Below are 14,372 nucleotides of genomic sequence, written 5' to 3'. Positions count from 1 at the left end.
TATCTTCATTAAACAAAACATTGATTACCCGTCCTTCTGTCTGCCCTCCAGACTGACCATGTTACTTCTTCCTTTCGCGGATCTTGAATTTGATCCCATTCTTGTTGACTCCGCCCACTGTCCTGGCCATCTTGGCCCGTTGTAATTCGAGTTGGTCGGCCGCTGCAAGTATCTCGCGCTGTCTTTTTCTCAAAGCCTCAAGCTTTGCCACCCGCATCTCTTGTATTCGCTTCCTCTTCTTCCGCTCCGCACGCAGGCGCGCCGCTGCATCTTGTTTGGCTGCCAATGCCTTGTTCGACGTTCGTTTCGACGGCCGAGAATCAGAGTCGTCTTCAGGTTCCACGAGGTCTGCTCTTTCCGTTGTCTGATCAACTTCGACGCCCAGTTCGATCGTAGACACCTGAGGGGCTTGGTCCATGACCTCGCCATCAGAGGTGCGCTTTTTGCCTCTTGTCGCCATCACATCTTCGTCGTCGGTGAATACCTTGCGCTTGCCCATGCTCCCGCCCATTGTCACGGCATCCAAGCCCACCTCCTCCTTCAATCGTTCAATCTCCTTCCTGCCCCTGGCCGCCACGGTCCGTAGGTATCCCGCATCCTGAGTCTTCAACAGTTTGACCGCATCGTGGCTCAACGGCCCACTCTGGTCCCCGGCTGCCTTGTGTTTCCCCAAGCCGGCCTTGCCCTGGCTGAGCATCCCAAAAGCGAATTCATCTGGGTTCTTTTCCCGGGCCTTCTGGGACAGCTGTGCGAGTTTCTTCTTCTTGGTATTGTAGTCCTGCGCACGGAGCGAGTAATCTTTGTGTTTCTCTAACAGGCCCCATTTCTCTCGGGACTGAGGCTGCGATCGTTCTTTGTGAGGCCGCCGGGCGACGGCGTTGCGAAGAGACGACATTGCGTCTGTGATAAGGGCCCAGATGGATGTTGAGACCTGAGAGCTAGAGTTTAGCTACCACTGAACACGATAAAATACTGCGAGGAAGCAAACACTAAAATGTTGTTGATGGTTCTGGCGAAAGTCGAAAGTCTCAAGTCTTGCAGTCGGAGTAAATCTTCCCACCAGCCGCCAATGATTTGTTTTCTCCACACATCGCAGCATCTCGGCTCCGTTGCAGTTGTTCAGATGCTACTAACTAAATGCCCCCGTCGACCTCAAGCTGATGAGCTTCATTTCAATGCTTCACCCTATCCACGACTACTTCATGATACCTACGCTTTGAAGGCTGCGTGACATGGCCTGTCTCTGACTGTCTTTGGTGTAACTATAGTCTCACTCTCCATATTTCCGCCGCAGACTTCTGAGAAGAATGGACATGGCTCCTCCAGCCATCCCCGAGCCGCAACCGGCCACAACATCCAGGCCGCAGCAGAACCTGCGCAATCCTCTCCCACTGTCTCCGTCTCAGGAAGCCGAAGTCCGCAAACTATACTACGCCCGTGTCCGTTCGAGATGTGTACCCGAGATCAAAGGTTCGTTTGCAGTGTAGCGAAATCTGCACTTCTCTACCCCCGAGACCTCCTTCCGTCCAAAATGTGGAGTGTTTCATGACGCTGATCGTTCTGTTCTCTCTTGCAGAATTCGCCGATTGCGCTCGCGGTCGGACAGTCAGTGTAGCATGGAATTGTCGACCCCAACAACTCGCGATGAACAGCTGTATGATTCAAGCCGCGACAAAGGCGGAAGAAGACGCCGCCCGAGAAGAGTGGTTTGCCGGCGTGCTTGAACGACGGAAACAACGGGAGGAAGAAATGGCCGCCGTGGAGAAGAGGAGGCTAGAAGTCATTGAGATGACGAGAAAACAAGAGGAGAAGGAACGGCTGGAAATGGAGAAGAAGATGGCAGAAGAGAAGCAGCAACAAACGAAGAAGACTGCTGGTTCGTGGTGGCGGTGACAACAGCTCGAAATCAGCACAAAATGGGGAAGACTATCTGGCCGGCTGACGCTGAGAGGCCCATTGAGCATTCGGGGACAGGGGGTGAGCCCTAACGCGGCTTCGAGAAACGCAGGTTGTCTCGATGAATTCTTGATTCATTCTTGTCCTGCTTCTTGATGCTGTCTGATTACCTCCACCTTCAACCAGAGGCGTCACCGGCGATTACCGATGCCATGCGTGTTGACGAGGAAGATCTCCCTCCTTCTCGTCCCGAATTGAGCTCCGAAAGCACGCCAGCCAGCATCAACATATCCCGAGCGGCCAAAGCTCGCAGTCGTCCCGTGGAGCTACCACTTTCAACATCTTCCCTCCCACTCAGCAATCGATCGCTCTTGAAGTCATCATGGGAAAAGGAGCCCAGACGACAACGACATAGCGCCCGGACTGGATGTGTCTCTCTGCCTGCAACATGTCAACAACTCGACCTTGTACATTATAACTCAGCACCGAATCTCACCTCTCTTTCTTTCCTGGCAAGGCCGCGCCGTCAAGCCTGCCCACGACCGAATCTCGTCATCAAATCTTCCCACTCCAAACTCGTTGCCACGATCGCCGTCTCGTTGCCGGCAGGCGAACGCGCTCTTCTGCGTCGAGCATCTCTCCGGCCACGAGGAGGCCGTTGCTTGTAAATCTGAGCTCGCGCTTCGGCTCGAAGGTGTCGTTGCTCCTGGAAGGCGCGGCGGAGGAAGTACAAGGCCACGAGCCAGACCATGCAGTTGGCGAAGGCGATGACCAGCTCGACTGGCGAGATATACATGGTATGCTCCATCATTTTCAGTATCCAGCCTGGAGCACGTCTTCTCGTACCGGATTTGAATGTTGAAAGAAGAATCCGCTTGGCGGATCTGAAAAGGTCAATAGCGTGAGAAGAAAAAGGATGAAGACGTGTCTTTCTCCGGGCTCGCCTCGAAGCAGCGCCATCTATACATATACCACTACCCATTGTTCCCCTGTGGTGCGTTGACCGTTGACCGACGAACAAACGCGGTTGAACATTCTATTCTATCCAGGGAGTGAAGACCATCAAACGACAAATGACGAACGGAGGAACAGCGCAAGAAATAAGAAACGAATGGAAGTTTGGGCACCAAATCATTGTCATGGAAGACAGCGTTGTCCAAGAGCCCTGCAGTCAACAAGCTGGAACAATACTAAATACTGTTTGTTGTCTCTATGTCAAGGAGTATGGGATGGTCCAGTCCTTCACATAGTCTTGGATAGGGAGATGGGATAATGCAAACTCGAGCCTATTTCACCACAATGGACCTCCGTGCGAAAGAATCAACCTGTACAAGTCACTATGCTAGGCACCTCGTATTAGAAATATTCTCTTCCTTGTGCAATAACACTCACTACAGTGGCCACCGCATCTACAAGCACCTCAACATCATCTAGATGACATTCCACTGAGACGGGCGGCTCATGCACAGCTACCATATTATACATCTCCTTACAAGACGTTAGAATTATGACGGACACCCAATACGGACGTAGCTGGAGGACTACATCTTTAGATCAAGTAGGTGTATACATACATATACTGTAATCATGTCCTTTATATCTATCCTCTTCGTCTGTCAAGGGTCGGTTGCCCGGTCCTCTTCGTTGTCGTCAATGACAATGGCTTCTCGACAGCTTTGTCATAGAGTTTGAGCATTATCCATCATCATCATCATCATCCATCGTCAGCGGTTATCCAGAGAGAGCCATCAGATATCCAGAGAAAAAGTCGTTAGACATCCTCTACATTACGAGCCAAAGGCCAAGAGGCAGTCCTCAGACAGACCAGGCCAGACCAGACAAGACCAGACAAACTTCGAACCAACGTCAGAGAACGAAACAGCAAAGCAAGAAAGGGGAGAAACAAACGGCATACAGAGCATTAATGTCGAGAAATCAAGATAGACGGATACCGTTGATACTCGCTCAATCGTCGAACAAAGTGGAATCAGCAGGGCAGTAGCAGAAACACCACGGTCTAGGATTCGCCTCGTAGCACATAAGGAACTCAACTATCGAAACACGCAACTCGCCGAAAAGCGATCTTAACCTCCACATCCATGGCTCCTTGTTGACCATCATCGTAGTTCCATAGCCCTGCTTCGACCATCGTCTTCGCCTGTCTCAATCAAGTCTCCCCACGTACCTGAGGCTCACTCATCCTCGTCATCATGTTCATCGACACGGTCCCATCCACTGCTCTTTCCACAATCCACAATCCACATTTCACAATTCACAATTCACGTCTGCTGCTTCTGTTTCCTCTTCAACAGAATCGCCTTGACCGGATTCTTCGCCTTGAACCGCAGATACGTGGCGAAATAGACGACGGCGAAATTGAACAGGATAAAGGCGCAGAAGATGCCAAAGTCGCGCCAGATATGGCCGTAGAAGACGCTGAAGCCGCTCGCGAACTCGTCGCCGGTGGCGTACTGGCAGAACTCGCACAGGCCGTCGGAGCCGACCTGCACGTAGCCGCCGGCTTGACGGATATATGGGTCGACGTAGGACTGGCAGGTTTGGCCGGGCGGAGGGCTCTGTAGAAAGTGGAAGAAGAGAAGGTTAGCCAAAAAGGAGTGAAAACAAGTACAACTCGGACCCGAGGAGAGTCAGGTAGAATTGGACTTGGAGAGTCGAGTGATTGTGGACATTGATAGGTAATGATCCCCAAAGTCTCGACTCGGGATCCGAGGGACTTGTTGATTGTTTCAGGGGCTGCGGGGTGGAACTTACAAAGCGCGCGAATTCGTTCTGGTTGCATCGGACGGGTTGGCCGTGGACAAAGGCCTATAGAGGGAGAAGAATTAGAGTCAGTTCGATTGTTCTGATGACGAGAAAGGAGGGGACGGGAATAGGGACGAAGAATATCTGTTTCTTCCAAGATATCGAACAACAAAAGTGAATAGAGCCATTCTTACCCCAAGCATGGATTCCAAAAGGTAATGGAAAGGCGTGAGATACCACATCCACGAACGCCAGAAGGTCGGGAGTTGTTGAGCCGGCACGACGACGCCGCAGAAACTGACGACGAACAAGAAGAACAGCGGCACAAACAGACTGGCCAGCAACTCGTTGGGCGAGAACGAGGCGATCGCTTGCCCGAAGCTCACATAGTACAGCTCAAACAGACAGATGCACAGAAACATGAAGCCGGAGGTGAAGCTCGACGTCGAATCCCGGTAGCCGCTGATCCCCCACCACCAACAGCAGTAGTAGACTCCGCCGGCGATGAGGGAGTAGGGGATCTCGACGAGGATGGCTCCTGTCGTCCATGCGACCCAGCTGTAGATTTTGGCGTTGTTCTCGCGCGATTGGAAGATGTTGCGGGAATTCAGAAATACCGGCTGCAGTTGCTGGATGAGGGGAGGACTGATGGTCAGGGTCATGAAGACGGCGAACAGTCGGGATTGGAAGTCGATCCTTGCGTATCCCAGGTGGTAGAAGGTGAAGCAGGAGAAGAGACCCGTCATGATGTGGAGCATGAATTTGCCAACAATGTAGTTTGGAGTGCGCTGGAATGAAAAGTAGATGTTAGTTAGATGCTCTGCAGGCAGATAGATCATGGGACACCCAAGATAAGACGAAGTGTTGTTCATAGGGACGGAGGTGTTTGGAGCATGGCGGAGAACTTGACTTACCCAGTACGAGATGAACGACCTCCGGACGACCGCCTTGGTTTGGATGGAGAGTGGCATGGCATATTCTCTGTCGTCCCGGATGTTTTTGCTGTGTTCGACACTCTTCCGCTTTTCGATCATGTCGGAGATCTCGTCGGATCGGGCTCTGTAGTTCTTGCTTTGTTCCCATCCATCGGCCCAGTCTTTGCCTTTGTAATTGGGGTCACCTGCGCCGATCACTTCGAGCATATATTCTGCCGGATTCGCGTCTGGTGGACACTTGTGCCCACCGTTCTCCTCGAAGTAGCGAATCAAGTCCTGCGAGTCATGACCTAGGGGGCCATGATATACTACTCGACCACCGGCTTTCAGCAACAGGAGTTCATCAAAGTGCTCGAATAAGACTGCTGAAGGTTGATGGATGGTGCACAGAATCGCTTGGCCCGCATCGGCCAGCTTGCGTAGAAATCGGACGATATTGAACGCCGCTCCGGAATCCAAGCCTGAAGTGGGTTCGTCCAGGAACATCAGCAGCTCAGGCTTACTTGCCAGCTCGACACCGATGGTCAGCCTTTTACGTTGCTCCTGGTTGAGACCTTCGCCGGGGTTTCCGATGGTCGCGCCCGCAATGTCGCGCATCTCAAGCAAATCGATGATCGTCTCGCAATATGCATACTTCTCCTCCACCGGCACCTCTCGAGGCTGTCTGAGGAGAGCCGAAAATTGCAACGCTTCCCTCACCGTGGCTGTAGGTTCATGGACGTCCATTTGTTCGGCAAACCCGGTGGCGCGCTGGAATGACTTAGGCAGTGGGCGGCCGTCGACAAGAAACTCGCCAGTCACGGTGCCAAAATTCAGACGCTGGGCCAGGGCATTGAGTAATGTAGTCTTTCCTGCTCCGCTAGCACCCATCAATGCAGTGAGTTTGCCTGGACGGACAAATCCTTGGACATTCTGGAGTAGTTTTCGTTCGCCTTTTTCGTAGGGAATAACATAGTTGACGTCGCGGAACGTATAGACGGCTTCGTTCTTGGCCACTTGGTCCATCGGAGAGTCATCTCGCTTCGTGCTTGTCGAATCACTGCTTTGATTGGTTGGACTGGTTGGCTTTTCCCCATCAATCGCCGTCGCTTTCCCAGCAGGCGCCGCTTCCTCATCAACACTCCGGTTCTTCTCTCGGCCACCGGTGTCGATAGATTCCTCGAGTTTCTTGGGGACCTGGCCACGCTTGAAGATGGTGATTGAGCCTCCACCAGCATTGGGTTTCATGATCTCCATCCCGAAAGCGGTCACCGCCAGGAAAAAGGCGAAAAAGGCCCATATGAGGCCGAAGTTTCGCCAGAGATGAGAGCGAGAGTATTCAAAAGATGCTTGTATGTATCTTGAACCGTCCACGGTCGTCTGGCCCGGTTCATTCCCTTCTAGTGCACATGACTGGTACTGAGGGCTGGCATTGGGGCCCAAGGGAACCAAATAAGGCGGGACGCAATCCATGGTCAATCCAGTGAACTCGTTGGCCATTAATGCTTCGAACCCAAACTGGAGCCAGTTGATCCTGCGAAGCCAACTAAACCATGGTTTCATTTGGCTTGTAGCTGATGTCTAGTTAGTAAAATGGAACAAATGAAGGAAAAGGGGTGGCGCGGAGGGTGTGGAGGAGATGGGCTCAGGAATAGCTGGGTGTAGAGCGGACGAGTGAAGCGAGAAGGAAGTGGGAGGCGTACGGATGAGATAGCCTGTGTAAACAACCAAAATCTGGATAGACACTCCTGTGAACCGAGTGGCATCGTCCAGTGTCTTGCAGAGAGCCGAGATGGATCTGAAGAAAGCATAAGTCGTCATTGTCGTCGAGAACACCATCAGACATGAGATGAAGAACTGGGAGGCACTGGGCGCAAGCTGTGGAAGAATGTCAGATATTATGTAGAGACCAGAGAGGGAGATCACTTACACCACCCATCCAGTAGATAATCACATTAAAGAGGACGATCTGGATGAAAACCAAGGGTACGTCGACGACAGTCTGAGCAATTGCGTAAGCTGCCGGGCGGTAGAATGAGAAAGACTTGTGCTTCAGGAGAATTGGCTTGGAGGAAAATGCCGCGGTCATCTCAGCCAATGCCAACAGAGAATTGAAAAGGAGGACGAAGAAGATGGCACCGCCACGAGGGAATGCGCCGAGGACTGTCTTGGGCATCTGAAAGAATAGACTTCCGACGATCAAGCCCTGTTGGATGTCAGCAATCTATCATGTCCAACCTCACCATTGTCCACTCACTTGGAAAACGATACCTCCCCACTTGCCGATCAGGGAAGCCCTATCTCCCAGCATCACTAAGAATTGCCGTTGAGTACACGCTATGACCTGCTTGGGGAAGGAGACAGTATAGTTCTTTCTCTTGTTCTTCTTGGACGAGTGCTCCAACCGAGCTCGTCGTTGTCCCTCCAACTGAGACTCGAAATCTGTAATGTCTTCCAGGTTTCGCTGATATGCCTCACTCTTCCGATAGAGATCGGCAAACTCGTCTGCATTCCGGGGAATACGATCTTCCCAGCCTTTTCTGATCGATCGCTCGTGTTCATCTGTCACGGAAGTGAGGAAATCTGCAGTTGTCCATCGTTCCGGGCATTGGAAGCCTAGGTCGATGAAGTACTGTTTGGCAGCGTCCGAAGGACCAAAATACAAACACTTGCCTTGATCGATTAGAAGCACCTTATCGACTAGTTTGTACAAAGACTCGCCAGCCTGATACAGAGAGACCGCAGTGGATGTCTCGGCCATGTTGGTGAGTGCTCGTATAGACTGGACGTACTCCAGGGCAGTGCTGGCGTCGAGGCCTCGACTGGAGTTATCCCACCCTTGGACAGAAGCTCTAGTAATCATGGCTAAGTATGTTGTCAGTAGTGTGTATCAGGGATGACCGGGGACACCTGCCTTCTGCTATGCTAACTCGCTTTCTTTCGCCACCGGACACTCCTCGCACATACTCATTTCCTACCTTAGTGTTCAACGTGTGCTCAATCCAAAACAACTTGGTCACCACACGCAGAAATTCCCTCACGTAATCTTCGCGTGACTCTCCTTCCAATCTTGATTCTTTGCCAGGTGTCCGAGTTTGCAGGGCAAAAGTCAACGTTCGCTTGACGGTCAAGGTGGCATAATGCAAGTCATCTTCAGGGTTGTAGATGATCTCGCCGCGAAAATTCTTCTTCATCGTCCTTGCGTCGGTGCCGCCGTAGGTGACTTCTCCCTCGACGGCCTCAAATCCCTCCCGTTGGTTGCAGAAAGTCTTCAAAAAGGTTGAGCAGCCTGCACCTGGTCTTCCAAGAACCAGCAACATCTGTCCCGGTCGGACACAACCGTCAAAGTGACTCAGAAGTTCTCGTACGGGCGGTTTTGCTGCAGCAGCCTTCGCCCCTTTGGTGAAGAATCTGTTGATCAAACGTGGTAGACCCATGAAGATATCGCCCACGGTAGGCTGAAGACTTGCGCCTAGACCGACACCTTTGACGGTGAGGTCACGGAAAACGACGCCACTGTGACGGGTCTTTTCTTCTTCACTTTGAGCCTGGCGGGCTTTGCCAAACATCCGCGACATCAAGCGTTCGATCTGGTCCTCTTCTTCTCCACGATCAGACTCAGATCTGACGGACGTGTTCGTTCGGCGTTGAGACAAGACTTTGAAAAGGTCGTCCTCAGTTTGGATGCTTTTGCGTTTTTCCAGCACTGGGCGTTTATCCTCAGCGGTAGGGGCTGCTCTAAGGGGCAGATACCTGGAGTCAGATCTCTCCGATATGGAGTCGTCAGTCGTGTCTGAGCCATCATGCAGAGACCCTGTGACCTGATGATGAAAGGGAGCGATGTCTGGCTGATGAGGTTCATTGCCATTGCCATGGTCTTGACCTGAGTGTTCTGGGTTTATGAACGTGTCTTCAGATGGACGGACATCACCATGACCGGATGCCATCACTGGGTTCGTTGTGATGTATGACTGAGTTTAAGGATGAGTCTGAGGAGGGGTTGGTGTGTCTGTGGTCCGATACAAGGCTCCAGAGATAAAGATAAGGATACCGCCCGTGGCTCGAGTGGTAGCAGTGAACAATATGGGAAGGAATAAGAGATCGGCGAGGCTACCGTCCTATGAATGCAGACAATGCCATGGGCAGATGGCGGACAGGGGAAGGACGGACCACTGCATACGATAACGGTGGTAATTGATGCTTTTCTTACCTGAGAAAAGAGAATGTAAACATTGGAGGGGATGGATGTGTTCTGTATAGTAGAGTTCAATCACCCCAGCGAATCGCCAAGCGACAATAGATACGTCAACGGTCAACTCGAGCCGCCAGGCAGCAGAGCAGCAGAGCGTCCCCCCGTAAAGGTCTGCCCGGCCCCGACTGCGGAATGCGGGATGGAAGATTGCAACCCTCCATTTGATGGACGGACTTAATAGATCCTGGTCGACCGATCGATGGACGAGCATGGACTCGATGTCGCGACGTTTGGTTGGAGTGGAAATGAAGTCAGTCAAAACAAGCTTCAGTCTATGATCTCATGTCCCGGATCCAACTGGCTCCGACTCCGACTATGGTATTAGTAAGTACCATACTACTAGTGTGCTAGTACGTAGTACTATAGTAGTAGTATATGCATCCACATTCGGCCGTATACTAACTCCGTCTCCTCGGACGAGTATCATAGTAGAAACATAAACAAGTGTTGATGGACAGGTATGATCCCTACAAGTACGGAATCAAAAGCCACGCTCCTATACCCACAGACATCAGGATCGAGGGTGGCGGACTTGACTTCTGACCACCATCGCGAACATTGTCAGCCTGGTCTCAGTATCGTTGTGTCGAGATAGCATGGGCACCCGACATAACATGAGAGTAGCCCTCAAATGTATGTCTTTCTCAGTACACGGAGCAAGAGAGACAATGCTTGACTCTGAGAGGTCCTTGTGTGTTCTGGCTTGTCGGACGATCTTATCTTCACTAACCTTGTGGGAAGAGCGTCCAGCAATTGAAGCACAGGTAATGTCCTCCCTCTTCCCTTCACTGAAGCCATCACAATAGCCACTCTGTGTGATATTGTTGAGCAATGCAAGATTCACAGCACAGGGAACTTCACAGCCCATTTTCCTCGTGCCCACGCGTCTTAAGGTTCAATTTCCCTTAGCCTTCGTAGTTTCGAAGAACACACGGCGTGTTGTGGATATTCCCGCCTGCCTCTGAATTCACGATTCATCTCGTCCACGACTATCACCATCAATTCCTCGTCTTCGGCATTGCTGTATCCTCGATTATCGCAGGTGGAAGAAGGAGTCCGAATATTGCGACGATCCATTTACCATATCGACAGACCATAAACGACCTGGTCGATTGGGTCCCTGGGGCGTGGCAGAATGGAAGGAACAGATATCGAAAGTAGGGAGACTCGTCGTCAGCGTCGGATGGCGGCAGGTCGGAGCGGTGGGGTGTTCGAGATCGTCCAAGATGGAAACCAGTTTAGTTATCGCTATGCTTCACCGGTCCGGCCATACCAACAGGGCAGCAATGTGGCTTGGGAGAGTGTTGAGTCTGTGGCATCATCCACGACGACCGAGTATCAATCGAACAGAGTCTGCGCCGAAAGTTGTGGACCGGAGGAAACATCGGCCTTGTCTGCCGAGGAGACAAAGAGTCTGAACCGAACGAGCCCTGAGATGGAGTCTGCATTGTCATTGCCCTCCACAAAGACAAGCCGAGATGGTACCGAGTTGGATGAGGAGGGTGCCCCCAGAACAAAGAGCCGAAGAGGTCTGCGGACACTGAAGAAGATTGACCGTTTCGTCACGCGATTCGTGCATCGCAAGGGGATAACCAGTGTGAACAAGGATGATCAGGCAAAGATTGTGGGAGAAACGGTCGAACCGCCAACTCCTAAACCCCAAATACTCGAACCAACATCCAGAAGTCCAGTCAAAGAGCAGCTAGAGTTGGAGAGCGACCGTGACCCTGGTCAAGAGGAGTTGAACAAAGAATTCTTTACACCGCCGCGCGCCATCAAGACAGAGGCTGGGGGAGATCTTGAAGAGTTTCCTGACCCGGATGTCTGTGGATGATAGGTGGAGAGGTCCTGGGTGAGTACTCATGCCCAAATTGCCGTGGATCATTGCTAAGGCCATATAGCTCGGAGGTCTCAGAATGTCGCTTTTCTTGCGCATACATGAACACATCTATGTTAAAGGCAAACAAACGTGACTGACTGTTTGCAGTCAGGTAGTGACTAATGTACACCGAGGTCATTGGACATGGATGGTGTTGGGTGAATGCTTCTGTACGGGAACCTCTTGTGTTAGATATTCGTATGGAACGATACAATGTGTACTCTTGACATCGTCAGCGGGCTCGATGGAAACTCAAGTTTGAATGATGATAAAGGACTTACTGGAGCCGATTTGAGATAGGAAGCTCTCTGCTTTCTGGCATTGCTGCGCCTGTTCCCTGCATAAGCCACCACCCCGAGTGCCATGCGGTACAGAGCGATCATCATCTGCGTGACGTGCGGGCGGTAAAACGTCCATGTCAATCAACAGTTTACTTATCCGTGGCTTGTTATGTCTGCCCCTTTTCAGCTTTCCTTGCTTCAAAGAACGCGGTCCTCTTGGCCACGATTTCATCGATTAGCGGGTGGTTCTCCAGCGCCGCCGCCGCCGCAGCTTGTCCTGCTGCGACTCTGCTCAAACCCTTTCCACTTCCCAGATATTGGTTTTCCCAGCCCCATCCGGTCAAATACACGCCGACGGAGTAAGTCTCGGTTCCTTGGCCATAGTGAATGACGGGTTCCCGCTCGTCGAGATAGTCAAGCTTCACACCCTTTCCTAACACCTTTCTGGCGAGATCATCCTTACTTTTGTTCGACGGTTCGGGCTTGGTGGAGACCGCCTCGAGTCTCGGTTGCCATAGCTGGGTGAGCCACTTTTTGACAACGGCGAACCCATCTGGATGAGATAACACGACTGCTGCAACATAGGCTTCGAAGACATCTCCTTTGATTTTCAGCCACGCATTGGGCGACTCATTGCGGAGCCGGTTGAAGTCCTTGAGTTGTCGGTCTAGGCCATAGAGGACGGAGTATTGACCAATCGTTTCGTTCTTGACCATGGATTCCCGGACTTGTGACATGCGTCCTGCTGAAAGATCGGGTGATCGTTCAAAGATCAGTTGGGAGGCAATTAGTTCGAGATATGCATCTCCAAGGAACTCCAGTCGATCGTAGCTGGGATTGTTCGGGCCAGCCGAGCTCGGATGGATGAAGACAACGCTTTTGTACTGGTCATCAATTGAAGGTAGTGACGGAAGCAATCTATCGTCGACCGGTGGCTTAGAAGGCTGAGGCTTGTAGTCATGGCCGTTCAGAGACCCCGGGCGGCTCTGATGGATTTTTCTGGCAGGAGAATTGTGGCTTCCACCATGCTTTCTTTTTCTTTCAAAGTCAGACATAGCGAGTGGTGGATGGAGGATAGGACGTCAGTTCCATGGCAGACCTTTGCAACGTGAAATGAATCTCGAGAGCGGTCCTAGGAGAGAGAAAAAAAGAAAGGGAATAGGCCTGAAGTATATGCTCGGTCAAATCTGAATTGAGGAGGGAAAGTCGAAGCGCAGGCAGAACCCAAAAGGGAAACTTCTGCCGGGCCGCAGACTCGACTCGGAATTCGATCAATCGAACGATTCTCTACGTGTCGCTCATCGTCCAACATCTACCAAGTCGACACGACACCAGTCTTTGCCAGAGCATAGCCATGGCTTCTGCATCGAGAGGCCGGCTGTTAGAGCTTGCTAAGGTACGAAAAAGCACTGCGCGTTGATCGCTGCCCATTCCCTTTCTTTCCGCACGTCGAACGTCCCCATCCTTTGCACAGCATCTCGCTCCTATAACATGTACTTTGTTCGCCAAACCTCCAGATTCCTCTACTAAACTCTGCTGCTGTCCTGTACAGCTCCAATGCTCGATCTTCTCCACGACTTTCAACCCGAACCGACAACGACTTGGTAACAAAATACTGCGCCAAAGATTAAGAGGCCCGACGCTTGCCGCATATTATCCACGAAGATCAACCACGGTAGAAGACGTGATTCAGGAATTCAAGAAATTCGATCTTGCCGGGTTCAATGAGGATGAAGAGACACGGCTGGAAAGCATACAGATTGCCAAACTAAGAGGCAAAGGTGCTCCTAAGAAGAAGAGAACGCCCTCAGGTATGTATCCTACCTCCTACACAACTGCGGCTCTGGGCGGCTGTTGGCGATAGCCACTCTGGGCTACAAAATGTGCAAATTACTGACTGATACACCCACAGACACTAAAAAGAAGGGCAAGCGATAGGGCTGGCCTGTTCTGATGCGGAGTTTCGAACTCAGCTATGTGTATAACAAGATGAAGATACCCAGGATGAAGATGCCAAAATAAGATACCGGTGTACCAATTTATGTCCATAACCGGGCTTTGGCATGATCTCGAATTCTGGTGACAAAGTGCAATCGTCCCGTCAGCCTATGCGGTTTACCTGCCTCGTCCCTCCCAGCTCACTCGTTCGCAGTTTGGGGCTCCGGCGGCTCGATGGCTGTGATTCTGAATATGTGTTTGTGGTAGATGACTGTCGGCCCTCGCAGCGTTGCCTGGATCTGCTCCATCAACCCCAGTCCAGTCGCCGATTGAGCCGTCTCGCAAAGATCGTGGTGTCTTGTGGAAGACTGTTCCTGTTACTGCTACTGCGACGGCGATATCGGTTGGAGACCTTCGGTCCTTGTGCTTCTTTCGCTTCGACCAGCCAC

General features: G+C 51.6%; 7 protein-coding genes across 7 annotated transcripts; 3 read left to right on the top strand and 4 right to left on the bottom strand.

Annotated features, from left to right (window-relative positions):
• Positions 1-61: 61 nt before the first annotated feature.
• A1O1_05023 (uncharacterized protein) lies at positions 62-895 on the bottom strand (the record flags this gene model as incomplete). The annotated part of the gene is made up of 1 exon (XM_007725911.1): positions 62-895. The coding sequence occupies one exon, from the start codon at positions 893-895 to the stop codon at positions 62-64; it is 834 nt and encodes a 277-aa protein (XP_007724101.1).
• Positions 896-1,313: 418 nt separating this feature from the next.
• On the top strand, positions 1,314-1,893 carry A1O1_05022 (uncharacterized protein; the record flags this gene model as incomplete). Its single annotated transcript, XM_007725910.1, has 2 exons — positions 1,314-1,470; positions 1,577-1,893. The coding sequence occupies 2 exons, from the start codon at positions 1,314-1,316 to the stop codon at positions 1,891-1,893; spliced, it is 474 nt and encodes a 157-aa protein (XP_007724100.1).
• A 529-nt stretch (positions 1,894-2,422) lies between these two features.
• On the bottom strand, positions 2,423-2,692 carry A1O1_05021 (uncharacterized protein; the record flags this gene model as incomplete). Its single annotated transcript, XM_007725909.1, has 1 exon — positions 2,423-2,692. One exon carries the CDS (start codon positions 2,690-2,692, stop codon positions 2,423-2,425), a length of 270 nt encoding a protein of 89 aa, XP_007724099.1.
• A 1,483-nt stretch (positions 2,693-4,175) lies between these two features.
• A1O1_05020 (uncharacterized protein) lies at positions 4,176-9,520 on the bottom strand (the record flags this gene model as incomplete). Its single annotated transcript, XM_007725908.1, has 8 exons — positions 4,176-4,472; positions 4,669-4,722; positions 4,854-5,447; positions 5,574-7,147; positions 7,277-7,451; positions 7,504-7,779; positions 7,831-8,425; positions 8,541-9,520. 8 exons carry the CDS (start codon positions 9,518-9,520, stop codon positions 4,176-4,178), a joined length of 4,545 nt encoding a protein of 1,514 aa, XP_007724098.1.
• A 1,440-nt stretch (positions 9,521-10,960) lies between these two features.
• On the top strand, positions 10,961-11,659 carry A1O1_05019 (uncharacterized protein; the record flags this gene model as incomplete). The annotated part of the gene is made up of 1 exon (XM_007725907.1): positions 10,961-11,659. The coding sequence occupies one exon, from the start codon at positions 10,961-10,963 to the stop codon at positions 11,657-11,659; it is 699 nt and encodes a 232-aa protein (XP_007724097.1).
• Positions 11,660-12,152: 493 nt separating this feature from the next.
• On the bottom strand, positions 12,153-13,040 carry A1O1_05018 (uncharacterized protein; the record flags this gene model as incomplete). Its single annotated transcript, XM_007725906.1, has 1 exon — positions 12,153-13,040. One exon carries the CDS (start codon positions 13,038-13,040, stop codon positions 12,153-12,155), a length of 888 nt encoding a protein of 295 aa, XP_007724096.1.
• A 299-nt stretch (positions 13,041-13,339) lies between these two features.
• On the top strand, positions 13,340-13,923 carry A1O1_05017 (uncharacterized protein; the record flags this gene model as incomplete). Its single annotated transcript, XM_007725905.1, has 3 exons — positions 13,340-13,381; positions 13,538-13,796; positions 13,898-13,923. 3 exons carry the CDS (start codon positions 13,340-13,342, stop codon positions 13,921-13,923), a joined length of 327 nt encoding a protein of 108 aa, XP_007724095.1.
• Between the last annotated feature and the right edge of the window lie 449 nt (positions 13,924-14,372).

This window comes from Capronia coronata (genome assembly GCF_000585585.1).
Source record: "Capronia coronata CBS 617.96 chromosome Unknown acBCG-supercont1.4, whole genome shotgun sequence".
Lineage (NCBI taxonomy): Eukaryota > Fungi > Ascomycota > Eurotiomycetes > Chaetothyriales > Herpotrichiellaceae > Capronia > Capronia coronata.
Note: the sequence above shows the minus strand (reverse complement) of the source record. Positions and strands in the feature narration are given on the sequence as shown.